The sequence below is a fragment of the Salvelinus namaycush genome, chromosome 31, assembly GCF_016432855.1.
Source record: "Salvelinus namaycush isolate Seneca chromosome 31, SaNama_1.0, whole genome shotgun sequence".
Classification (NCBI taxonomy): domain Eukaryota; kingdom Metazoa; phylum Chordata; class Actinopteri; order Salmoniformes; family Salmonidae; genus Salvelinus; species Salvelinus namaycush.
In genome coordinates, this window is record NC_052337.1 from 44158338 (window position 1) to 44184740 (window position 26403).

Sequence of the window (26403 nt, forward strand, 5' to 3'; positions counted from 1 at the left end):
CACCGCTATATGGCCCAAAGTACTCACCCGCCCTCTGGATGGAGTCTGTCAGTATCCTGTCGGGTGTGTCGTATTTGGTGTGGTAGATGAAGCCGTTCTCAATGAAGGCTAAATCAATGCCTACAGACAGAGGGACATGAGTCACATTGGAGGAAAGACTCCAGGGAGAGTATAGGGGATGGAATTTACTAATTAGAGGCCGACAGATATAGTTTTTTGGGGTCCGATACCAATTTTGGGAGGAACAACTTACCGATATACAGTTGAAGTCGGAAGTTTACATACACTTAGGTTGGAGTCATTAAAACTCATTTTTCAACCACTCCACAAATTTCTTGTTAACAAACTATAGTTTTGGCAAGTCGGTTAGGACATCTACTTTGTGCATAACAAGTCATTTTTCCCCCAAAATTTTTAGAGACAGTTTATTTCACTGTATCACAATTCCAGTGGGTCAGAAGTTTACATACATTAAGTTGACTGTGCCTTTAAACAGCTTGGAAAATTCCAGAAAATTATGTCATGGCTTTAGAAGCTTCTGATAGGCTAATTGACATCATTTGAGTCAATTGGAGGTGTACCTGTGGATGTATTTCAAGGCCTACCTTCAAAATCAGTGCCTGTTTGCTTGACATCATGGGAAAAACAAAAGAAAATCAGCAAAGACTCAGAAAACAGATTGTAGACCTCCACAAGTCTGATTCATCCTTGGGAGCAATCTCCAAACCCCTGAAGTTACCATGTTCATATGTACAAGCAATAGTACGCAAGTATAAACACCATGCAGCCATCATACTGCTCAGGAAGAAGACGCGTTCTGTCTCCTAGAGATGAACACACTTTGGTGCGAAAAGTGCAATTCAATCCCAGAACAACAGCAAAGGACCTTGTGAAGATGCTGGAGGAAACCGGTATAAAAGTATCTATATCGACAGTAAAACGAGTCCTATAATCGACATAAATCGGCATTTGGGGTGGCAGGTAGCCTAGTGGTTAGAGCGTTGGACTTGTAACCGAAAGGTTGCAAGATCGAATCCCCAAGCTGACAAGAAAAAAATCTGTCGTTCTGCCCCTGAACAAGGCAGTTAACCCACTGTTCCTAGGCCGTAATTGAAAATAAGACTTTGTTCTTAACTGACTTGCCTGGTAAAATAAAAAAATAACCTGAAAGGCCGCTCAGCAAGGAAGAAGCCACTGCTCCAAAATCGCCATAAAAAAGCCAGTTTACGGTTTGCATCTTCACATGGGGACAAAGATTGTACTTTTTGGAGAAATGTCCTCTGGTCTGATAAAAAAAAAAAATAGAACTGTTTGGCCATAATGACCATCGTTATGTTTGGAGGAAAACTGGGGAGGCTTGCAAGCCAAAGAACACCATCCCAACCATGAAGCACGGGGGTGGCAGCATCATGTTGCAGGAGGGACTGGTGCACTTCACAAAATAAATGGCATCATGAGGTAGGAAAATGATGTGGATATATTGAAGCAACATCTCAAGACATCAGTCAGCAAGTTAAAGCTTGGTCGCAAATGGGTCTTCCAAATGGACAATGACCCCAAGCATACTTCCAAAGTTGTGGCAAAATGGCTTAAGGACAACAAAGTCAAGGTATTGGAGTGGCCATCACAAAGCCCTGACCTCAATCCCATAGAACATTTGTGGGCAGAACTGAAAAAAATTCTCTCTACTATTATTCTGACATTTCACATTCTTAAAATAAAGTGGTGATCCTAACTGACCTAAGACAGGGACTTTTTACTAGGATTAAATGTCAGAAACTGTGAAAAACTGAGTTTAAATGTATTTTGCTAAGGCGTATGTAAACTTCCGACTTCAACTGTTTCTGCCAACATACTGTAAAACAGTGGGGAAATTAAAGTGTAATTTTCCCACACTGATAATTCTCATAAATTGCCACTCAAAATAGCAATTGTCCAAGAAATATGATTCAAATGTTGACCTCTTACATTACAACAATAATGACATCACAAGAATGGGTGCAAATGATCAGATGAGCACAAAATTCCCTTTTTTCATCCCATTTATGGATATCTGTTATCGGTGGAATATCATCCGATATTGATATAACAGTAAGGCAAATATCGGACGATAATAAAAATCGGGAGAAAATATAAAAAATATTTAGTGGGTATCGTAAATTTTCACCCCCTTGGATTTTTTTCAGATTTTGTTGCGTTACAAAGTGGGATTGATAGATTTAATTGTCATCTATCTACATAAAATACTCCATAAGGTCAAAGGGAAAAGAAAATTCAACAATTGTTTACAAATCATTAAAAAAAATTATAACAAAAGTATAGTTGTTGTATTTACCCCCTTGGATTAGGCAAGCCTAAATTAGTTCAGAAGTCAAGCACTTCCCTTAATAAATCAGACTCCAGCCACCCTAGTCATAGACTGTTCTCTCTGCTAACGCACGGAAAGCGGTACTGGAGTGCCAAGCCTCGGTCCAAAAGGCTTCCCAAGCCATAAGACTCCTGAACAGCTAATCAAATAGCTACCCAAACTATTTGCATTAACCCCCCCCCCCCCCATTTTTACGCTCCTGCTACTTTGTTTATTATCTAGGCAGTCACTTTACCTCTATCTACAAGTACATATTACCTCGACTAACCTGTGCCCCCGTACATTGACTCTGTACCGGTACCCCCTGTATATATTGGTCTTTTTAAATCACTGATGAATGATCTTGAGACTGATTCCCTGACCTGTCAATGTTTTTAACTTGCTGTTTTTGATTTTTGTTATACTCTTGTGAATTCTATGGTTTTTACTAGATTACTTGTAGTTTTTCATGTTGTCTGTCTGTAATTTTTGTAATGAATTGGTGCTGCCTATTTTGGCCAGGACGCTCTTGAAAAAAGAGATTTTAAATCTCAATGAGCCCTTCCTACTTAAATAAAGGTTAAATTAATAAATTAAATTAAAATTAAATTAAAATATAGCCTCGTTAATGTTATTTTATTGTTGCTCTTTAATTATTTGTTATTTTTCATTTTTTTTCTTCAGTTTATTTTAGTCTTTTTTTAGACTTATTTTTCTTAAAACTGCATTGTTGGTTAAGGGCCTGTAAGTAAACATTTCACTGTAACTGTTCACGTGTTGTATTCGGCGCATGTGACAAAGAACATTTGATTTGATAATAAGTTACATGGGCTCAGTGTGTGAAATAATAGGGGTTGACATGATTTTTTTAATGACTTCCCCTTCCGCTGTCACCCATATATACAACATCTGTAAGGTCCCTCAGTTAAGTATTGCATTTCCAGCACAGATTCAACTGCAAAGACCAGGGAGCTTTTCAAAAGCCTCATAGAAGAGCAGTGATTGGTAGATGAGTAACAATAACAAATCAGACACTGAATATATCTTTAAGCATGGCCAAGTTAATAATTATGCTGTGGATGATGTGTTAAACCACACAGATACACAGATACAGTCGTCCTTCTGAACTGAGCTGCAAGACAGTAAGGAAACTACTCAGGGATGTTACCATGAGGCCATTGGTGATTTTAAAACAGCTACAGAGTTTAATGACTGTGATGGGAGAAAAATGAGGATGGATTAACAACATTGGTAGTGACTCCACAATAATGACCTAAATGGCAGAGTGAAAAGAATACAAATATACAGAATAAAAATATTCAAAAAACATGCATCCTGTAAATCAACAAGGCACTAAAGTAATACTGCAAAAAACACACAAAAGGAATACACCTTTTGGCCTAAATGTAAATCCTTATGTCTGGGGCAAATCCAACACAACACATCAATGAGTAACTGGCTCCTTATTTTCAAACATGGTGGTGGCTGCGACATGGTATGGGTATGCTTGACATCGGCAAAGACTTGGGAGTTTTTCAGGAATGAGCGTAATGAGCTACGCACAGTCAAAATGCTAGAGAAAAATCTGCTTCAGTCTGCTTTACACCAGACACTGTGAGAGGAATTAGCCCTTCAGCAGAACAATAACCTATAACACAAGGCAATATAAATTGGAGTTGCTTACCAAGAAGACAGTGAATGTCCCAGAGTGACCAAGCTACAGTTTTGAGTCAAATCTGCTTGAAAATCTATGGCAAAACTTGAAAATGGCCATCTAGCCATGATCCCCAACACCTTGAAAGAACTTGAAGAATTTAAAAGAAAAAAAAGATTTATTTGCCTTTTTTTAATATTGCACAATGCAGGTGTGCAAAGCTGTTAGACTTACCCAGGAAGACTCATAGCTGTAACCACTGCAAAATGTGTTTCTAACATGTATTGACTCTGGGGGGGGGGGGGTCAACACTTATCTAATCATGATGTATTTGCGTTTTAATTTTCATTCATCCTTAAAAACAAAACAAAAAATTATGAATTCCACTTTGTACTACAAAATGTGATAAGAATCCTAGGGGGGGCGGTTCAACACTAACGCATACATTAATGTTGAACTACAACACAGCAAAGCTTCAAATAAAGTGAAGGCAGACTGCAGTCGACTGAAAACAAGATGGCAGAGTGGAGATCTGAAGTCAGAGAGTTGATAACTTTACTTGAAGACTTAATACTGACGCTTTACCCTACCTGGAATGTTTCCAAAGTCCCTGTAGATGCGGAAGTCTGTGTCGGATGGGATCAACCTGCTCTGGAAGATTTCCTGTCCCACCACAGAAGCAAAGGGATGTTTGGCAGCATGGTTATAGGCCTGGATCAACCAGGGATTCTCAGGACCTGTGTGTATCAATGAAGGTGAGACGAGAGAAGACAGACTTGTGAAAGATGTGAAAATATCACTTCAATTGTACACAGAATTCACCCTATAAAGCAGGGGTAGGCAACTAGATTCAGCCGTGGGACGGTTTGTGTCGGATCAAGTGGTTGGGGGTCCGGAACATAATTATAATAATTTCTACACTGCAAAATGATCACAAATAAGTCCAAAAATAGATTATTGTATTTGAAAATAACTATTTCATATCTTTGATTTACATTGAGACACGATCACATAAGTCTATTTTATTTTACTTGTGGGAATACTTGGGAACAGATTTCTTAAATGAAACAAATGTTTAGCTTAATTCCTGGTGATTTTACCAAAAACTAAAATCCCTGCAGGCCACCTGTTGCTGACCCCTGCTTTAAAGGATACAAAAACAATAGCAAGCAGCATATAAGGTAAGGTATTCACAACAGCAGGACAGTTTTGTTTCTGCAGCCAGTGAATTGTTTTTCCTAAAACACCTCTCCTCAAGTTGACATTTATGGGGACATTTGCATTTCTGCCAGGCAGTATAGTGCAACACAGCTCTACTCCGTCCCGAGGGGCAAGAAGGCTTGTTCACAGACACCTATATAAATGTGTTCCAATTGGCCCAGTTCCTGAGTCTTGTTCATTAGGCACCAAACTGAAGAAAACTGACTGAAACTGGGTTAACTGAATTTGTCCCGACGTTCTTGATTTAGTTTTTTTATGTACTTATATATTTTTTTACTTTACCCCCTTTTTCTCCCAATTTCGTGGTATCCAATTGGTAGTTACGATCTTGCCTCATCGCTGCAACTCCTCTATGGACTCGGAAGAGGTGAAGGTCAAGAGGCATGCATCCTCCGAAACACGACCCTGCCAAGCCGCACTGCTTCTTGACACACTACTCGCTTAGCCCGGAAGCCAGCTGCACCAATGTGTCAGAGGAAACGTCGTCCAACTGACGACCGAGGTCAGCTTGCAGGCGCCCGGCTCGCCACAAGGAGTTGCTAGAGAACGATGAGACAAGGAAATCCCGGCGACCAAACCCTCCCCTGTGCGCCGTCCCATGGGGCTCCCGGTCACGGCCGGCTGTGACACAGCCTGGGATTGAACCCAAGGCTGTAGTGACGCCTTTAGACCGCTGCGCCACTCGGGAGCCCCCTATTTGTGTACTTGTTTGACATTTTACTGCATTATTAGGAGCTACTAACATAAGCATTTCGCTGTGCCCATTATAACATCTGCTAAACTGTGTATAAGACCAATACACATTGATTTTTAACTGAACCACCTGAATCCCTTTCTTGTTTGCAGTTGCAAAACATTTGACTGCAGTGTGCCCTAATAAAAGGCGTCCACCAACCTGTCTGGAACACCAGCTCTTTGCCCCCCACCCCCACTGCCTCCAGGTTGATGAAGGCTCGGACCTGCTTGGCCCAGGGATGCTGAGTGATGAAGCCATGACTCCCCTAACACAGAGAGAGTATAAAATATTTCACATTCCATATTATGTCATTGAATAGAATTCTACAAAAGAACAAAAAAGGTGTCCTTGCACAAAAGAGGACTAGTATTTATGATTCTGGCCGAAACAAATCGAAATGCGATTGTGAAATTCCTCTCAGTTGACCTGACCAGTGTTCACTACGGTCCCCAGTTTCTCTCTCACCTGCAGCATGGTCTCCTCTGCTCCGTTGAAGAGGAACACCACCCCGTGTCGTAAAGGAGTGGACAGATTGGCCAGGGAGCTGATCACCTCCAACATCACCGCACAGCTCACCGCATCATCACTTGCACCTGTCACACGCACAGGTGACATGGGGTCATACACAAAAAAAATGCTGTCAGAATAGCTTTGCCCATGTGTGCGTGCGTGTGTATATATAGTCTCGTAGAATCACACAGGTGTGTTTGTCAATATTGGCGAGCGAGATTAGTGTGTGTTTGTGTGTGCGCGCCCGTGCCAGTGAACGCTCTGCTGAAATTCCTACCTGGAGGGATGAATGCCTAATCACACAGTGGGAGCAGCAGTGATCACTTAATGCCTAACTGTTACTGCCTAAACATCAGACAAGCTACACAGTGGGAGCAACAGTAGCCTAAGTCTACTTAGAACCGTTCATCAGAAAAGCTATTCAGCACTGCGCGCCCAATGCATAGCATGCCCTGTAGGTAAAATACCCATCTCGTGCCAGATTCTGGTTCAGCAGTTGGTGCTAAAGACTCAGGACCACAATTCACCCCCGGAAATGCAAGGTCGAGTCGCGGTCCGGCCGCTCACCCGTGTTGCCTTCTAAAGCTATTCCCATCTGATAAAAACTTAAAAAATACACTACAAGTAAAACAGAAGGAGGGTGGAATTCCACACTTTGGCCCATTCCTCCTGACAGAGCTGGTGTAACTGAGTCAGGTTTGTAGGCCTCCTTGCTCGCAAAAAAAAAAAAACATGTCCCGCATTTTAATCAACAAATTCAAACAGCTAATTTACAAAAAAGGCAAATTTGTCCTGGATTTCAGTCAGACATTCCAACCTGTCTATTTTGCAGTCAAGTTTTTCTGTTGACGAGATATACACCCAGTTTGGCCAGTTTATTAGGCACTGGGTCGGACCTCTCTTTGCCTCCAGGACAGCCCAGATTCCTCAGGGCATGGAAACATTGCTCATTTGGAATCAAGGGACCTAACGTGTGCCAGGGAAACATACTCCACACCATTACACCACCAGCCGGTACTGTTGACACCTGGCAGGTTGGGGCCATGGACTCATGCTGTTTACGCCAAGTCCTGACTCTGCAACAGGAACTGGGATTCATCGGAACAGGCAATGCTTTTCCACTCCTCAAATTGTCCAGTACTGGTGATCGTGGGCCCACTGGAGCTGCTTATTCTTGTTTTTAGCTGATAAGAGTGGAACCTGGTGTGTTAGTCTGCTGCAATAGCCTATCCGTGAAAATGACCAACAACTTGTGCATTCCGAGATGCCTCAACAGTGGTACTGCACCGTTATTTTCCTGTTTGTGGACCACCTGTTAGCTTGTACAATTCTTGCCATTCTCCTTCGACCTCTCAATGAGTGGTTTTCGCCCACAGGACTGCCTTTGATAATGTTTTTTTGTTTGTCGCACCATTTTCGGTAAACCCTAGACACGGTCGTGAAAAGCTCAGGAGGCCGGCCATTTCTCAGCTCTTGGAACTGGCGCGCCTGACGCCGACGTTCAAGGTCGCTTAGGTCACTCATTTTGCCCATTCTAACAGTAACCGAATGCCTCGATGCCGGTCTGCCTGCTTTATATAGCAAGCCATGGCCACGTGACTCACTGTCTATAGGAGCGAACCATTTCTGTGAATGGGGTGGTGTACCTAATAAACTGGCCACTGAGTGTACAGTACCAGTCAAAAGTTGACACACCTACTGATTCAAGAGTTTCTTTATTTTTTACATTGTAGAATAATGAAGACATCAAACTATAAAATAACACATATGGAATCCTTTAGTAACCAAAAAAAAGTGTTAAATAATTAAAATATGTTTTATATTTGAGATTCTTCAAAATAGCAACCCTTTGCCTTGATGACAGCTTTGCATTCGCACCCCTTGACGTTTTCTACATTTTGTTACGTTACAGCCTCATTCTAAATGGATTAAATTGTTCTTTTTCCTCCCTCAATCTACACACAATACCCCATAATGACAAAGCAAAAAAGTTTGACATTTTTGCAAATGTAATTAAAAATAAAATATCACATTTACTCAGACCCTTTACTCAGTACTTTGTTGATGCACCTTTGGCAGCGATTACAGCCTCGAGTCTTCTTGGGTATGACGCTACAAGCTTGGCACACCTGTATTTGGGGAGTTTCTCCCATTCTTCTCTGCAGATCCTCTCAAGCTCTGTCAGGTTGGATGGGGAGCGCCGCTGCACAGCTATTTTCAGGCCTCTCCAAAGATGTTAGATCAGGATCAAGTCTGGGCTCTGGCTGGGCCACTCAAGGACATTCAGAGACTTGTCCCGAAGCCACTGCTGTGTTGTCTTGGCTGTGTGCTTAGAGTCGTTGTCCTATTGGATAGTGAACCTTCGCTCCAGTCGGAGGTCCTGAGAGCTCTAGAGCAGGTTTTCATCAAGGATCTCTCTGTACTTTGCTCCGTTCATCTTTCCCTTGATCATGAATAGTCTCCCAGTCCCTGCAGCTGAAGAACATCCCCACAGCATGATGCTGCCTCCACCATGCTTCACCGTAGGGATGGTGCCAGGTTTCCTCCAGACGTGACGCTTGGCATTCAGGCCAAAGAGTTCCAAGCGGTCTGTCATGTGCCTTTTACTGAGGAGTGGCTCCGTCTGGCCGCACTACCATAAAGGCCTGATTGGTGAAGTGCTGCAGAGATGGCTGTACTTCTGGAAGGTTCTCCCATCTCCACAGAGGAACTCTGGAGCTCTGTCAGAGTGACCATCAGGTTCTTGGTCACCTCCCTGAACGAGGCCCTTCTCCCCCAATTGCTCAGTTTGGCCAGACGGCCAGCTCTGGGAAGAGTCTTGGTGTTCCAAACTTCTGTGTTCTTGGGGACCTTCGATGCTGCAGAAATGTTTTGGTACTCTTCCCCAGATCGGTGTCTCGACACAATCCTGTTTCAGAGCTCTACTGAAAATTCCTTTTAACCTCATGGCTTGTTTTTTGCTCTGGCATGCACGGTCAACTGTGGGACCTTATATAGACAGGTGTGTGTGCCTTTCCAAATCATGTCCAATCTATTGAATTTACCACAGGGGGACTCCAATCAAGTTATATAAACATCAAGGATGATCAATGAAAAACAGGATGCACCTGAGCTCAATTGACACTCATAGAAAAGGGCCTGAATGTAAATAAGGTATGTTTTTAAATCTTTTTATACATTTGCTAAAATTTCTAAAAACCTGTTTCACTTTGTCATGGGGTATTGTGTGTAGAATGATGAGGAAAACTATTTATTTAATCCGTTTTAGAATAAGGCTGTAACGTAACAAAATGTGGAAAATGTCAAGGGGTCTGAATACTTTCCGAATGCACTGCATAGGCCGCAACAGTAGATCTTCACCTGTCTGAAGCAAGGCAACAGGTGTAAAGGCATGGGGGGCTCACCTCAAGAGTGTTGGTGGTTACTATGTGTCAGTGTCTGGAGCAGTGACAAACAAAACATGCAGATTAGTATGCTGATGAGAAGTACAAGTAGGGCCTACATCAAGATCATCTGATCTAAGCTGTCAAGTCAGCACATATTATCTCTCTTTTAACATACACAGCACACATCATATCCTTCTGAAAACCTTAGAGAAACCATCAGCATCAAACAGAGAGTAAGAGAGGGCTAGAGAGAGAGATGGGAATAAGAGGGAGAGAGAGACAGCATGACAGAGAGAGATGGAGAGAGTAAGAGTAGAGAGCACACGAGATTGAGGGAATGTCAGAGAGAGAGAATGGGAGAGTAAGAGAAAGACAGCGTAAGTGTGTGAATGTGTTAGAGTAAAGGCGTTTTCACACAGTTGAGCTATAATTCAAATCAGAGTTCGACTATTTGTTACATTGTATTTTTGTATTATTTCGTCTGGTTGGTTTCACTTTGCCAAATGTCAAACAAACTTAAATTCCTTTGTGTGTGTGTGTGTGTGCCTGTGATAGCGACTTCTCTGCTGACATTCCTACCAGTGTGTGTGTGGGTGTGTGTGTGTGTCTGGTACACAGGGCCAAAAGGTTATCGTTGCTTTTTATTCGATTCACGGAATATGCTCATGTGCTCAGTAAAAATCTTAGACATTCTAGCATGTTGGGTTTTATATTTTTCTTACTGAGTTACAGTTCATATAAGGAAATCAGTCAATTGAAATAAATTCATTAGGCCCTAATCTATGGATTTCACATGACTGGGCAGGGGCGCAGCCATGGGTGGGCATAGGCCCACCCACTAGGGAGCCAGGCCAAGCCAATCAGAATTAGTTTTTCCCCACAAAACAGAATACTCCTCAGTATCATCAGCTGTCTTGATGGCTGGTCTCAGACGATCCCACAGGTGAAGAAGCCAGATGTGGAGGTCCTGGCCAGGTGTGTAACGGTTGTGAGGCCAGTTGGAAGTACTGTCATATTCTCTAAAATGGCTTATGGTAGAGAAATTAATATTCAATTCTCTGGCAACAGCTCTGGTGGACATTCTTGCAGTCAGCATGCCAATTGGACGCTCCTTCAAAACTTGAGACATATGTGGCATTGTGTTGTGTGACAAAACTGCACATTTTAGTGGCCTTTTATTGTCCCCAGCACAAGGTGCACTTGTGTAATGATAATGCGGTTTAATCAGCTTCTTGATATGCCACACCTGTCAGGTGGATGGTATGGTGGGAAATGTATAAACTCTGTTTTGCACATACGCTGTATAAGCCTTAAAACTGTACATTTCCACTGTTTGTTTCTGTCATGTAAGAAGAAGCTAGAGTTCTTCCACTCTTGTTTTTGCGGCCCAAGACAAAGGGCCGTCTGTGTGATCGGTTTTTGGTCCATCCTGTTATTTTCGTATCTTTCAAGGGCATAGCTGTGTGGAGATGTGAAGAGAAGAGGCTAGCTTGAGCAGCAGCAACTATATAGTTACAAAACTGGCGTTATCGCTTGTTTTTACGTAATGTACCCACCAGACTCTCACACATTTGCTAAACTGCCACGTAGACAAAGGTTATAAAAACTGAGACCCAAATCTTGTTGGTTGGGCTCTTAACTCTGCACCATTGAGTGAATTGTTATTTGAAGTCTTCTTTTCTGGTTAGAATTTCCACAACAATGGATTATCTTGGCAAAGAAGAAATGCTCACCAACATCGATGTAAACAAATTTGTGCAAAAATGTGAGAGAAATTAGCTTTTTGTGAAAATGGAAAATCTCTTGGATCTTTTATTTCAGCTCATGAAACATGGGACCAACACTTTCCATGTTGCGTTTATATTTTTGTTCACTATAGATGTCCACATATACACTGAGTGTACAAAACATTAAGGACACCTTCCATTAAGTATCCATCACTCCTTAAAAAAAAAATGCTCTTGGAGTCTCAGGAAAAGCTAGACTAGAATAGCTTGCTGGGATATTTTTTATTATCATTTCTTATAATACACTATTCGAAGAAGGATGCAAGCTCTTGTTTGCTGAATGTTAAATACAGCAGCCAATAGAACTCATAGGGGTTTGGAAAGAAGAAAGAAAACGCAATGGAAATAGGGAAGGCTATAGCCGTTATTTGTTCAGACCCATAACCATTCAATCTTCGTGAAGAGATGTGAAAGCCGTCTGTATCTTATTCTAGTCCTATATCTTTCAAGCATGTCATTATAATGATGAAGATAATGAAACGTATTTCATCTATATTTTTCGTAGCTGTCTATTCACCACCACAAACCGATGCTGGCACAAAGACTGCACTCAACAAGCTGTATAAAGGCCATAAAAGCAAACAAGAAAAGAATCGACACAGATTACTCCACACAGATGGGTACAAAGCTCTTCCTCGCCATCCATTTGGTAAACCTGACCATAATTATGTCCTCCTGATTCCTTCTTACAAGCAAAAACTAAAGCAGGAAGTACCAGTGACTCGCTCAATATGGAAGTGGTTGGATGATACGGAAGCTAAACTACAGGACTGTTTTGCTAGCACAGACTGGAATATGTTCTGTGATTCATCTGATGGTATTGAGGGGTCACCGGCATCATTAATGAGTGCATCAATGACGTTGACCCACAGTGACCATGCGCATATATCCCAACCAGAAGCCATGGATTACAGGCAACAGCCGCACTGAGCTACAGGCCAGAGCAGCCACTTTCAAGGAGAGGGACACTAAACAGGACACTTATAAGAAATCCCGCTATTCCCTCAAATGAACTATCAAACTTCCAAAGTGTCAATACAGGACTAAGATTGAATCATACTACACCAGCTCTGAAGCTCGTCAGATGTGGCAGGGCTAGCAAACTATTACGGATTACAAAAGGAAACCCAGCCGCGAGCTGCCCAGTGACACGAGCCTACCAGTTGCGCTAAATACCCTCTATGCTCGCTTCGAGGCAAATAACTGAAGCATGCATGAGAGCACCAGCTGTTCCGGACGACTATGTGAGCATGCTCTCCATAGCTGATGTGAGTAAGACCTTTAAACAGGTCAACATTCACAAGGCCGCGGGGCCAGATGGATTACCAGGACATGTACTCAGAGCATGCACAGACCAACTGGAAAATGTCTTCACGGATATTTTCAACCTCTCCCTGAGGTTGTCTGTAATACCTACATGTTTCAAGCAGACCACCATAGTCCCTCTGACCAAGAACGCCAAGGTAACCTTCCTAAACGACTATCACCCAGTATCACGCATCTGTAGCCATGAAGTGCTTTGAAAGGCTGGTCATGGCTCACATCAACACCATCATCCCAGACCAGAAACCCTAGACCCACTCCAATTCACATACCGCCCCAACAGAACCACAGATGACGCAATCCCAATTCCACACTGCCCTCTATCAGGCTTGAATTTTCATGCTGATCAAAGCTCTAATCAAATCTCCATATTTATATTCTTTAGAATGACACTTCCGGTTTGGGCGGGAATTACTGGGTTACCCGGGAGAAAAGTGATTCATTTTCGGGATGGAACACTTGCAAATTACCTGGAAAATATTAAGTCCTTGTATGTATATACAGTTGAAGTCGGAAGTTTACATACACCTTAGCCAAATACATTTAAACTCAGTTTCACGATTCCTGACATTAAATCTGTGTAAAAATTCCCTGTCTTAGGTCAGTTGGGATGACCACTTATTTTAAGAATGTGAAAAGTCAGAATAATAGTTGAGAGTGATTTATTTCAGCTTTTATTTCCTTCATCACATTCCCAGTGGGTCAGAAATTTACATACACTAAATTAGTATTTGGTAGCATTGCCTTTAAATTGTTTAACTTGGGTCAAACATTTAGGGTAGCCTTCCACAAGCTTCCCACAATAAGTTGGGTGAATTTTGGCCCATTCCTCCTGACAAAGCTGGTGTAACTGAGTCAGATTTGTAGGCCTTCTTGCTCGCACACGCTTGTTCAGTTCTGCCCACAAATTTTCTATAGGATTGAGGTCAGGGCTTTGTGATGGCCACTCCAATACCTTGACTTTGTTGTCCTTAAGCCATTTTGCCACAACTTTGGAAGTATGCTTGGGATCATTGTCCATTTGGAAGACACATTTGCAACCAAGCTCTAACTTCCTGACTGATGACTTGAGATGTTGCTTCAATATATCGTCATAACTTCATTCCTCATCTATTTTGTGAAGTGCATCAGTCCCTCCTGCAGCAAAGCACCCCCATAACATGATGCTGCCACCCCCGTGCTTCACGGTTGGGATGGTGTTCTTCGGCTTGCAAGCCTCCCCCTTTTTCCTCCAAACATAACGATGGTCATTATGGCCAAACAGTTCTATTTTTGTTTCATCAGACCAGATGACATTTCTCCAAAAAGTACGATCTTTGTCCCCATGTGCAGTTGCAAACCGTAGTCTGGCTTTTTTATGACGGTTTTGGGGCAGTGGCTACTTCATTGCTGAGCGGCCTTTCAGACTAGTTTGTTAACAAGAAATTTGTGGAGTGGTTGAGAAACAAGTTTTAATGACTCAACCTAAGTGTATGTAAACTTCCGACTTCAACTGTATGTATGTACAGTTGAAGTCGGAAGTTTACATACACTTAGGTTGGAGTCATTAACTCGTTTTTCAACCACTCCACAAATTTCTTGTTAACAAACTATAGTTTTGGCAAGTTGGTTAGGACATCTACTTTGTGCATGACACAAGTAATTTTTCCAACAATTGTTTACAGACAGATTATTTCACTGTATCACAATTCCAGTGGGTCAGAAGTTTACATACACTAAGTTGACTGTGCCTTTAAACAGATTGGAAAATTCCAGAAAATGATGTCATGGCTTTAGAAGCTTCTGATAGGCTAATTGACATCATTTGAGTCAATTGGAGGTGTACCTGTGGATGTATTTCAAGGCCTACCTTCAAACTCAGTGCCTCTTTGCTTGACATCATGGGAAAATCAAAAGAAATCAGCCAAGACCTCAGAAAAAAATGGTAGACCTCCACAAGTCTGGTTCATCCTTGGGAGCAATTTCCAAACCCCTGAAGTTACCACGTTCATATGTACAAGCAATAGTACGCAAGTATAAACACCATGGGACCACGCAGCCGTCATACCGCTCAAGAAGGAGACGCGTTCTGTCTCCTAGAGATGAACGCACTGTTTGTCCATAATGACCATCATTATGTTTGGAGGAAAACGGGGGAGGCTTACAAGGAAAACGGAGGAGGCCTCAATCCCATAGAAAATTTGTGGGCAGAACTGAAAAAGCGTGTGTGAGCAAGGAGGCGTACAAACCTGACTCAGTTACACCAACTCTGCCAGGAGGAATGGGCCAAAATTCACCCAACTTATGGTGGGAAGCTTTTGGAAGGCTACCTGAAACGTTTGACCAAATTTCTTAAACAATTTAAAAGGCAATGCTACCAAATACTAATTGAGTGTATGTAAACTTCTCACCCACTGGGAATATGATGAAAGAAATAAAAGCTGAAATAAATCATTCTCATATTATTCTGACATTTCACATTCTTAAAATAAAGTGGTGATCCTAACTGACCTAAAACAGGGAATCTTTACTAGGATTAAATGTCAGGAATTGTGAAAAACTGAGTTTAAATGTATTTGGCTAAGGTGTATGTAAACTCAACGACTTCAACTATATGTATGTATGTATGTATGTATGTATGTATGTATGTATGTCAGTAGAGTTGTGAGTAACATAACGAAAAAGACATGTTGTATTGTACTGTACCTGGACTGTTGGCCACAGTATCAAAGTGGCAATTGGCCAGCATGAGGTGCTGAGCCCCAGCCTTGGGCTCCAGACGGACAGCAATGTTGCTGACCTTACAGTAGGATGTGAATCCTCCCGGGATCTTGTAGGAGCCTGTGGGTCTCTGTACGTCCACAGTGACAGAGTTGGGTCCTGAGGCGCTAATGGCCTTGATGTGCTCTATCTGCTCCAGCAGGAAGTTCACCGTTAGGACCTCGTTCTCTTGGCTGCCCACGGGACGGGGACCGACGCTGGTGATGCGCTCCAGGTGCTCCCTGGTACCAAACAAGGCATACAGGGAGTCAGCAAATGTGCTGAGGTATGGCCATTTCCATGTACAAGGACCCATGAGCACCAATATGTGAAGTACATAGGAGCATGTCAAATTGGGTGTAAAATGAAAGCTAGGCAAAGGCTTTGATTTCTTGTCAAACAAATGGAAAGGGGGTCAATAAACAACATCATAAAGTGTTCAAAAAGGTATTCAAAATATATCAAAACACAATAATGTTGAAGTCCCCTTCCAACTAATAAACGCAACGTGTTGGTCCTATGTTTCATGAGCTGAAATAAAAGATCAGAGAAATTATCCATATGCACAAAAAGCTTATTTCTCTGCACAAATTAGTTTACATCCCTGTTAGTGAGCATTTCTCCTTTGCCAAGATAACTTCTTGATATGCCACACCTGTCAGGTGGATGGACTGATTAAACAGGTGAAACTTGCACTGGGGACAATAAAAGACCACTCTAAAATGTGCAGTTTTGTCACAACACACAACAGATGTCACAAGTTGAGGGAGCGTGGAATTGGCATGCTGACTGCAGGAATGTCCACCAGAGCAGTTGCCAGATCATTTAATGTTAATTTCTCTACCATAAGCCGCCTCCAATATCATTTTAGAGAATTTGGTAGTACGTCCAACCGACCTCATAACCGTAGAAAATGTGTAACCAGGCCAGGACCTCCACATCCGGCTTTTTGACCTGCGGGATCGTCTGAGACCAGCCACCAAGACAGCTGATGAAACTGTGGGTTTCTCATCTGCGTGCTCATCATCCTCAACAGGGTCTTTACCCTAATGCAGTTCGGCGTCGTACCCGACTTGATGGCCAATGGCACCATGGAGAAGAGAGCTCTTCACAAATTAATCCCAGTTTCAACTGTACCGGGCAGACGGCATGGCATGTATGGCGTCGTGTGGGCAAACGGTTTGCTGTTGTCAACGTTGTGAACAGAGTGCCCCATGGTGGCAGTGGGGTTATGGTATGGGCAAGCATAAGCTGCAGGCTTATAATTTAATTTTATCGATGGCAATTTGAATGCACAGATAGACCGTGACGAGATCCTGAGGCCCATTGTTGTGCCATTCATCTGCCACCATCACCTCATGTTTCAGCATGCAGCATGATAATGCACGGCCCCATGTCACAAGGGTCTGTACACAATTCCTGGAAGCTGAAAAAGTCCCAGTTCTTCCATGGCCTGCATACTCACCAGACATGTCACCAATTCAGCATGTCCCCTGCAAGACCCAGAGTTACCTCTGCTGCAGAGGGTAAGTTCATTAGAGTTACCAGCCTCAGAAAATGCTGCCCAAATAAATACTTCAGAGTTCAAGTAACAGACACATCTCAACATCAACTGTTCAGAGGAGACTGTGTGAATCAGGCCTTCATGGTCGAATTGCTGCAAAGAAACCACTATTAAAGGACACCAATAAGATGAAGAGACTTGCTTGGGCCAAGAAATACGAGCAATGGACATTAGACCGATTAGACATTAAACTCGAAAGCCCAGGAAAATGAACAGGTACAGTAGGCGACAATACTGTAAAGTAGGCCTAATAATGCTAAAAATAATGCTTAAATAAATCAACTGCTGGTCTTTACTGTATGCTGCACATTTTTACATTGTATTCCATTTCCAATGAGATTATTCAAGCCGTCGACTCGCTGATGAATGAAGATGATGAGCGATCGGCAAAGGCCATCTGTAATCGGCTAGCATCACGGCACAATATCAACATCGCTCTAATCACAGTCAGAAGACAGTTGAAGAAACTTGCGTGGATTTACGGAAAGGCTCGGTAAGAAATGTTATGTTTTTTATAAATTCTCTGAACATTAACCATGTGTTTGCTTGTTTTGTACTGTTCTGTAGTTTTGACCCAATGATTCGTCTGACAAACAAAGAACTTTGCGTCCTGCAGGCCCAAGGATCAAAGCTGGCGAGACATTCAATGACGTCATCTTCACATACGAATCAGCCGCGGCCCTTGAGCAATTTACTCAAAATTGCTACAGAAAAAAAGGAAGAAGATCAAGCAAGCTGTCCCAAGCATCTGCTCAAACTCCATGTGTGGGAGGCAATTTCTCACCAGGGACCAAGCCCATATTAGATTTTTGATGGTAAGTTCAGCTATTTACAAAGCAAAAGGTACATAAAATATTGTAGCCTACACCTCACGGACTGTTATGTTTTCAACAATAATTCACTGTTGCCTCCTTTTTCAGGTATCATGTCTCGAGATTTCTTTGAGGAAGAAATCATCAAGAGATATGCTGGACCCTATGACAGAGAGGTGTTTCTGGGACCACATTGTTTCTTTCAAGGTAGGATTATAGCAATATTTTGTTATGTTTATTACATGTATATTTCTAGTATTGTATTTTTCTTCCCCGAATGCAGACAATGACCCAAAACACACTGGGTTTGCATTGCAAAGGAGGGCATAAACTGGGTCAAAATGCCAACAGAGTATGTAGACCTTTATGTAGTAAAATAAAGGTTAAATTAAATAATAAAATGACCTACAACACCTACGGTAGGCCTACAGTATATCTACAAATATATATTTTTTTCATCTCTACATGTAGGTCTCCTGATTTAAAGCCGATGGAACTTGTTTGGCATCAACTGAAAACATTCATCCGTAACTCTGCCAAGCCTACAAGCAAAGATGAACTGGTCAAGGCCTTCAAGACGTTTTGGCTAGAGAAATTGACGATACAACAATGCAACCAATACATTGATCATCTCAGCAAGGTTTTACCCGTGGTTTTCTCATCAGTTTATTAACGAAAGCATAAAGATCTTGATGAAGAAATACTGTACTGCTGTTTTGAGTTAGAAATGTAACACTTTAGAGTACTTAAGCGTCGAATACATTGCAAGTTGAGGGATCTATTGTCCTGCTAATAGGAAACATTGTTTGCATGATAGGCTACACCTGCTACAGTACACTTGTGAAAAACAAGTGTTTGAAAACCTGTTTTGAAAATGCCTCCAGTTGTCCATCACTACTGTATATAAAAAAAACACAGCATCTTGTTTACATTCTTTATTGTATCTACCGTTACAATTACTTTTAGAGTTTGGGATTTACAAATGTGCGCTTTTCATTATTACTTACATTGCACGTTCGAACTAAAACAGACTTTGTCTTTAAATGATAGTTTTATGTAGGATGCTACATTTTTGACCAGTTGCAATTGTAAGTAGGCCTAATACAAAAATCCTACTTCGATTAGGCTGTTAAGCCTCATAGCCTACCTCAGCCAGTTAAGTTATTTTATATACAGTGGCAAGAAAAAATATGTGAAGTCTTTGAAATTACCTGGATTTCTGCATAAATTGGTCATAAAATTTGATCTGATCTTTGTCTAAGTCACAACAATAGACAAACACAGTGTGCTTAAACTAATAACACACAAATTATTGTATTTTTCTTGTCTATATTGAATACATCATTTAAACATTCCCGGTGTAGGTTAGGAAAAGTATATGAACCCCTAGGCTAATCGCTTCTCCAAAAGCTTATTCGAGTCAGCTAATCTTGAGTCCAATCAATGAGACTAGATTGGAGATGTTGGTTAGAGCTGCCCTGCCCTATAAAAAACTCACACAATTTGAGTTTACTATTCACAAGAAGCATTGCCTGATGTGAACCATGCCTTGAAGAAAAGAGATCTCAAAAGACCTAAGATTAAGAATTGTTGACTTGTATAAAGCAGGAAATGGCTACAAAAGTATCTCTAAAAGCCTTGATGTTCATCAGTCCATGGTAAGATAAATTGTGGACTGTTGCTACTCTCCCTAGGAGTGGCCGTCCTGCAAGGATGACTGCAAGAGCACAGTGCAGAATGCTCAATGAGATTAAGAAGAATCCTAGAATGTCAGCTAAAGACTTACAGAAATCTCTGGGGGGCGATTCGACAATACGTCAAACACCAAACAAGAATGGTGTTCATGGGAGGACACAATGGAAGAAGCTATTGCTGTCCAAAATAAACATTGCTGCATGTCTGAGGTTCGCAAAAGAGCACCTGGATGTTCAACAAATCAAAGTGTATTTGTCACGTGCGCCGAATAAAACAGGAGGTAGACCTTACAGTGAAATGCTTACTTACAGGCTCTAACCAATAGTGCGAAAAAAAGGTGTGTGTGTGTGTAGGTAAGTAAAGAAATAAAACAGTAAAAAGACATTTGAAAATAACAGTAGCAAGGCTATATACAGACACCGGTTAGTCAGGCTTATTGAGGTAGTATGTACATGTAGGTATGGTTAAAGTGACTATGCATATATGATGAACAGAGAGTATCAGTAGCGTAAAAAGCGATACTGGCAAAATGTTCTGTGGACAGATGAGTTGTTAGAAAGGAACACACAACACTGTGTGTGGAGAGAAACAAGGCACAGCACACCAACATCAAAACCTCATCCCCACTGTAAAGTATGGTGTAGGGAGCATCATGGTTCGGGGCTGCTTTGCTGCCTCAGGGCCTGGACAGCTTGCTATTGTCGACGGAAAAAATGTATTCCCAAGTTTATCAAGACATTGTGCAGGAGAATGTAAGGCTATCTGTGCGCCAATTGAAGCTCAACAGAAGTTGGGTGATGCAACAGGACAATGACAAAAAACAAGTAAATCAACAACAGAATGGCTTCAACAGAAGAAAATATGCCTTCTGGAGTGGCCCAGTCAGAGTCCTGACCTCAAAGCCGATTGAGATGCTGTGGCATGAGAGCAGTTCACACCAGACATCCCAAGAATATTTGCTGAACTGATAAAGTTTTGTAAAGAGGAATTGTCCAAAATTCCTCCTGACCGTTGCGCAGGTCTGAGCCGCAACTACAGAAAACGTTTGGTTGAGGTTATTGCTGCCAAAGGAGGGTCAACCAGCTTTTAAATCCACGGGTTCACAAACTTTTTCCACCCTGTACTGTGAATGTTTACAGTCTGTTCAATAAAAACATAAACATATAATTGTGTGTTAGTTTAAGCAGACTGTGTTTGTCTATTGTTGTGACTTAGAGGAAGATCAGATACAATTTTATGACCAATTTATGCAGAAATCCAGATATTTCCAAAGGGGTCACATACTTTTTCTTGCCACTGTAGGTCTAGGCCCCGAAGAAAGACTCAAATTATTATTACATTTTTTTTTTCAGAACATTAACGTGTGTAGGTAGATACATGTGTGTAGGTAGATGTGGAAAGGTAGATAAAAATGATTTGTAGGGAGTTGGGGAGGGGGGGGTTCACACCTAGCTCAGCTATTAGACAATTCTTTAGTAAAGGTTGAATAGTCTATTGTTCAGCTAATAGAAACATTGTTTGCAGAATTCACAGCCTGCTTGTGAAAAACAAATGCCTTCAGTTGTCGAAACACAGAATATCTAAGGAGTTTTTATATTATAATAATGCCGGGTTAATAATAATAAAATACCTTTTCCCCTTTCCACTTGTTAAAGATTCCAATTTATTGTAACGTTCGTCTTGTGGTGAATGAACGGACCAAGGCGCAGCGGGTGATGAATACATACTAATTTATTAAATGAAAGACGAAACACTGACAAACACTAGAACAAACTACAAAACAATAAACAAAGTCAACAGACCTGAAACAAACGAACTTACATATAGACGAAGAACGCACGAACAGGAACAGACTACCTAAAACGAACAAACAAACGAACGAAACAGTCCCATGTGGTAAACACAGACACAGGAACAGGAAACAACCACCCACAATCCCCAACACAAAACAAGCCACCTATATATGATTCTCAATCAGGGACAACGATTGACAGCTGTCTCTGATTGAGAACCATATTAGGCTGGACACAGAAACAGACAAACTAGACACACAACATAGAATTCCCACCCAGCTCACGTCCTGACCAACACTAAACAAGCAAAACACATAAGAACTATGGTCAGAACGTGACATTTATAAAGTATTTTTAGCCACAATCGGCCCAAACCCCAATGAATATATTCGGGCACAGTCGATAGCGTGCTGGACTTCGGGCTAGAAAGTTGAGGATTTGAAACTTGCTCCCTTGCTTGTTTCATTACATTGGTGTCAGAAGTGACCGGACCTTGCATCCACAAACGTACGGGTGCTTGGCCAGTGAGCGCGTTCCCATAAGACGTTGAGTAGCAAGCAAGCAAGCTATCGACTGTGCGGCTTGAGCATGCTTTTGGTGCAGTTGATAGCACGCTGGACTTCGGGCTAGAAGATTGAGGGTTCCAAACCTGCTCTCTGCTTGTTTAATTACATTATTATTAATCTAATAATTTTTTTTTAAATTCCAGAACATTAACCATGTGTGTTCTCTTGTTTTGTATCTCTTTGATTTATTTATCAAAACCAACCAGTCCCCATGCAGGTCTCAGAGCAGCGCGAAACCGTGATGAAACAGTTGATCACATGTCATTCAGTGATATTTACTCCCCTGGTAATTCGTTGAAATTCCCTCCAGTTGTCCATCACTACTGTAAATAAAAACACAGCATCTTGTTTACATTCTTTACTGTAACCACAATGTCACAAATAATTTGTATCTACCTTTCCAATTACTTGTAGAGTTTGGGATTTACAAATGTGCGCTTTTCATGTCATTTTTCGTTAAACCCAATTCGGATTTAAGTATCACTTTTGCCCTACGAATTAATAAGGGGCATTTTTCGTTAAAGCAAATCTGTTCTGTGAAAATATCTAATAATAAAATCGCTTTGTAAATAAGGACGCATTATGAAAGTAAAATGACATGCGAAACAGACGGTGGTAATATTTTTCATTTTAGAGACTAATACATGGCGTCCAGGTAATTTTTGTTTCTCTTAGAATAACAACCTTAGTGTAACAACAGTTTTAGTCAGTAATATGCTACAGTCCAGTTACAGCTTCTTCTGACCAAGTAACAAAATAATAAGTGTATTTTTTTTCAGGTGTGTGTGTGTGCAGGACAGAGGAATAGCAATTCTTACACTATTGTTCGAAATTCAATCACCTTCTTTATCCTCATCATTCAGTTCATTGAAATTAAATGTTGAAGTCGTTCACAGTTATCAGATAATTATTTGGTTTATATTGCCCATTCATTGTCAGTTAGACACACAGTAGCGCATTGGTACCCAAAAGCATAATGCGTGCTCTAACTCCCCCTTGCGCTGGTCTGGAGCAATGAAGCGGTGTACAGAACCAAAAATGACCTCTAAATCCCGCGGCATAAACTCGCAACTTTTAAAGGAGGAAGCACTGTAGTTACAATTTGGTAAATACGCCCTGGCTTTGATTTTGAACGTCCGTAAAAAAAAATGTATGGTAAAGCCTTGCTTTCAACGTCCACAGACGTCTGGACCAGCCTTTATTTGGCCCAAACATTGACGTCCATGATTTGTTCACAAATCTGAACCAATCAAAGACGTTTATGTTTCACAAGTTTGGACAGTACAAATCAGTAAAGAAAAGTAAGAGTATAGTTCAGCACAGTACAGAAGAGTACACTAAAGATAAGTAAACTATAGTTCAACACAGTACAGTAAACGAAAGTAAGAGTATAGTTTAGTACAGTACAGTCCTGTACAGTAGAATAAGGCACACCAGAGTACACTATAATGTACTGTACAAAACTTCACTGTTCTGTACTGAGGTCTACTTTGATGTCCAAACTTCTGAAACAGTCATCAAGTTGACAGTTGATGTACAGGCATGTAGACCCCTACTTCCTAGCCTGGTCCCAGATCTGTTTGCGCTGTCTTGACAACTCCTATGGTCATTTGTCATGCTTTAAATCACCATGAGTTGGCAAGACAGCACAAACAGATCTGGAACCAGGCTACCCCTTTCCTTTCTCCACTCAGGAAACGGAACTGCCGAGTTCGCGCCCAGTGCCCGGGCAGTCGCTGTGTAAACATTTACCTTCACCCACTATAACATCTGCTAGTCTGTGTACATGACCGATACGCTTTGATTTGGAAGTCTCAAAAGGGCTATATGGGTGTGGCTAAGTAAACTGTCCTATCCAAATAACTTCAGATTCCTTTTCCTTTGTCTGGCAGGTTTGTCCTCAGATTAAGTAGGCGTCACATTTTTTTGACACCTTCATAAGGCTAATGTATGTAGACTCCCACCTCTTAACTTCCTTTCCTCCACTAAAGAGTCACTAATAGAGAGTTTGGCTGTGGCTAGGTCTAACATCCTTTCCTATATGTTAGCCTCAGGGTTGCCCTCGGATTATATAGTCTATACAGCCTATATGTGTCACATGAACGTTCATCAGGTGTATGTGTCTACTTTTGTCTCTCTATGTAATAGCGTCATGAAGCAGGATTTCATGAAATAAGCAGCTGCTCTTTGATTAACTGAACCGCAGACATCAATCAACTGTTTATTATGGGAATGAAAATACATATGTTAGATAATGTGCTATGCTATACAAGCCTTCAAGTATCTATGCTGCAACAGTCTATGTGCCAGGGGGCTAGGGTCAGTCTGTCCTATCTGATGTCATTCTCCTGTCTTATCTGGTGTCCTGTGTAATCTTAAGTATGCTCCCTCTAATTCTCACATCTCGCTCTCTCCCCTTCCGGAGGACCTGAGCCCTAGGACCATGCCTCAGGACTACCTAACCTGACGACTCCTGGCTGTTCCTGTCCCCAGTCCACCTAGTCGTGCTGCTGATCAAGTTTCTGCTGTTTTGCCTGTGGATATGGAACTCTCTCACCTGTTCACCGGACATGCTACCTTGTCCTGGACTGTCTGTTTTCGACCCTCTCTCTATCTATATATATTATTATTATTTTTAATCTATGAACATCTTGAATAATGATCTGGTTTTAATGGCCATGTATTCTTAGAATCTCCCCCTGGGACAGTCAGAAGAGGACTAGTCACCGCCATGAGCCTGATTCCTCTCTAGGTTTCTTTCTAGGTTCCTGCCTTTCTAGTGAGTTTTTCCTAGCCACCATGCGTCCATATTGCTTGCTCTTTGGGGTTTAGGCTAGGTTCTGCATAAGCAATTTGTGACATCTGCATAAGCAATTTGTGACATCTGCTCATGTAAAAACGGCTTTATAAATACATTTGATTTCATTCAGTTAAGCCTATGTACAGGAACATTGGTCTCTCTGTCGGGTGATATCACCTTCACTACTGACATGTTCAAACTGTCAAGAAACAATGGAGAAGCATTGTTTTCCATTTACTCCTCCAATTATCAACCGACCTTAGCAACACCCTAGTGACACCTGGGGTGTAATTAGTCCAAACAGTTTCGTTTTGCAACGAAAACGAGAATTTTTATTGGACAAATTTAGGTAGGTCCCTCCCTATTTAGTTCCGTTTCAGAAACGTTTTGCAACAGAATGTGGCTTAACTTGCAGGACAACAACTACCGGTGGATTGTACTGTTAGTAGCTAGGTGGGACTCGTTGAGATAAACAACTAGAGGAAAGGTTGGTTTGCGCAACGGGGACTTTAAAAGGTAACCTGGAAGTGATTATCGTGAAATAAGTTATATAATGCAACTTGTTGAGATTCGAGAATACGTATCTGCAACAATATCAAGACTTACCTTGCCCTGACAGCATTGAACTCGCCAGTAGCTTTTCCAAAGACAAGTTGCTGTAATGATAAATGAACAAGTCCCCACAGCACCAGAATAAATACAGTCACCAGTGCGACTCCGACGCCTTCGTGTAGCAGGTAAAAGCTCACTTCGGGTTTCTTTTTCACGACACTGCATCCGTTGGTTCCGCATTGATCCTCAGGGTCATAATTCCTTTCGGAAACATTGTTTTGCAAGCAGGCTTTTATTCTCCTAATATTGGTGCCACTCTGCATCCTTGCCACTGGTACACCTTCAAGCGTCGCTTCGGTGAACACCTGATGGATGACGACGAGGGGAAACTTCTTTCACTACAAGGAAGTAGACGGTGGTAGAAATAAAATCGAAGTTGCATCAGTTCCCAGTCAATTATTATAAGTTCTCTGGTCTTATCAATTCAATACCTATTAGGTATCTTGGTTATGTAGAGAATACTTGTAAATAAGGCCAATACCTGTGCACACAGTCCCGGTGATTTCTTCCCTTCTCAGTTGTCAGTCACTTACAGCCTCCTGATTTCCACCAATCAGCGTGCCCGAATGCATATTTGGACTCTGACCACTCCAGGTCAGAATGAGGGGACTCGTTTAATCTAGCCCAAACGAAAGATGATTGCATTCGTTTTGGAACCGGGCAGTTTCCCAAGCACAAACCAATTTCCCCGTTCAAAGCCAACGGTGAAGTCGGTTCAAGACAAAAGTGACATCATTAAGCACGTGGAGTGATGAGTAGTGGTATGTGTTTCCACGTGCAAAAGTGATTGCTTTTGATTAACCACATTATCTGCCTTCCCAATGAAATCTAGTTTGAAATACTCAAACATGTTTTATG

General features: G+C 41.6%; 1 protein-coding gene across 2 annotated transcripts in view; it reads right to left on the reverse strand.

The window, feature by feature from the left end:
* The window catches only part of LOC120026443 (endoplasmic reticulum metallopeptidase 1-like), a 56655-nt gene extending 30551 nt beyond the window's left edge, over nt 1-26104 (reverse strand). Inside the window, exons 1-7 of one of the 2 annotated variants that reach the window (XM_038971305.1) lie at nt 26027-26104; nt 25540-25883; nt 15650-15945; nt 6424-6551; nt 6118-6223; nt 4592-4738; nt 28-120 (exon numbers count right to left, since the gene is read on the reverse strand). In XM_038971305.1, the coding sequence (XP_038827233.1) occupies nt 28-120; nt 4592-4738; nt 6118-6223; nt 6424-6551; nt 15650-15945; nt 25540-25808 (1039 nt within the window). In that variant the 5' untranslated portion in view covers nt 25809-25883; nt 26027-26104. Of the gene's footprint in view, nt 1-27; nt 121-4591; nt 4739-6117; nt 6224-6423; nt 6552-15649; nt 15946-25539 lie in introns of both variants that reach the window. The other variant, XM_038971306.1, reaches the window with a different exon arrangement.
* Nucleotides 26105-26403: the final 299 nt, after the last annotated feature.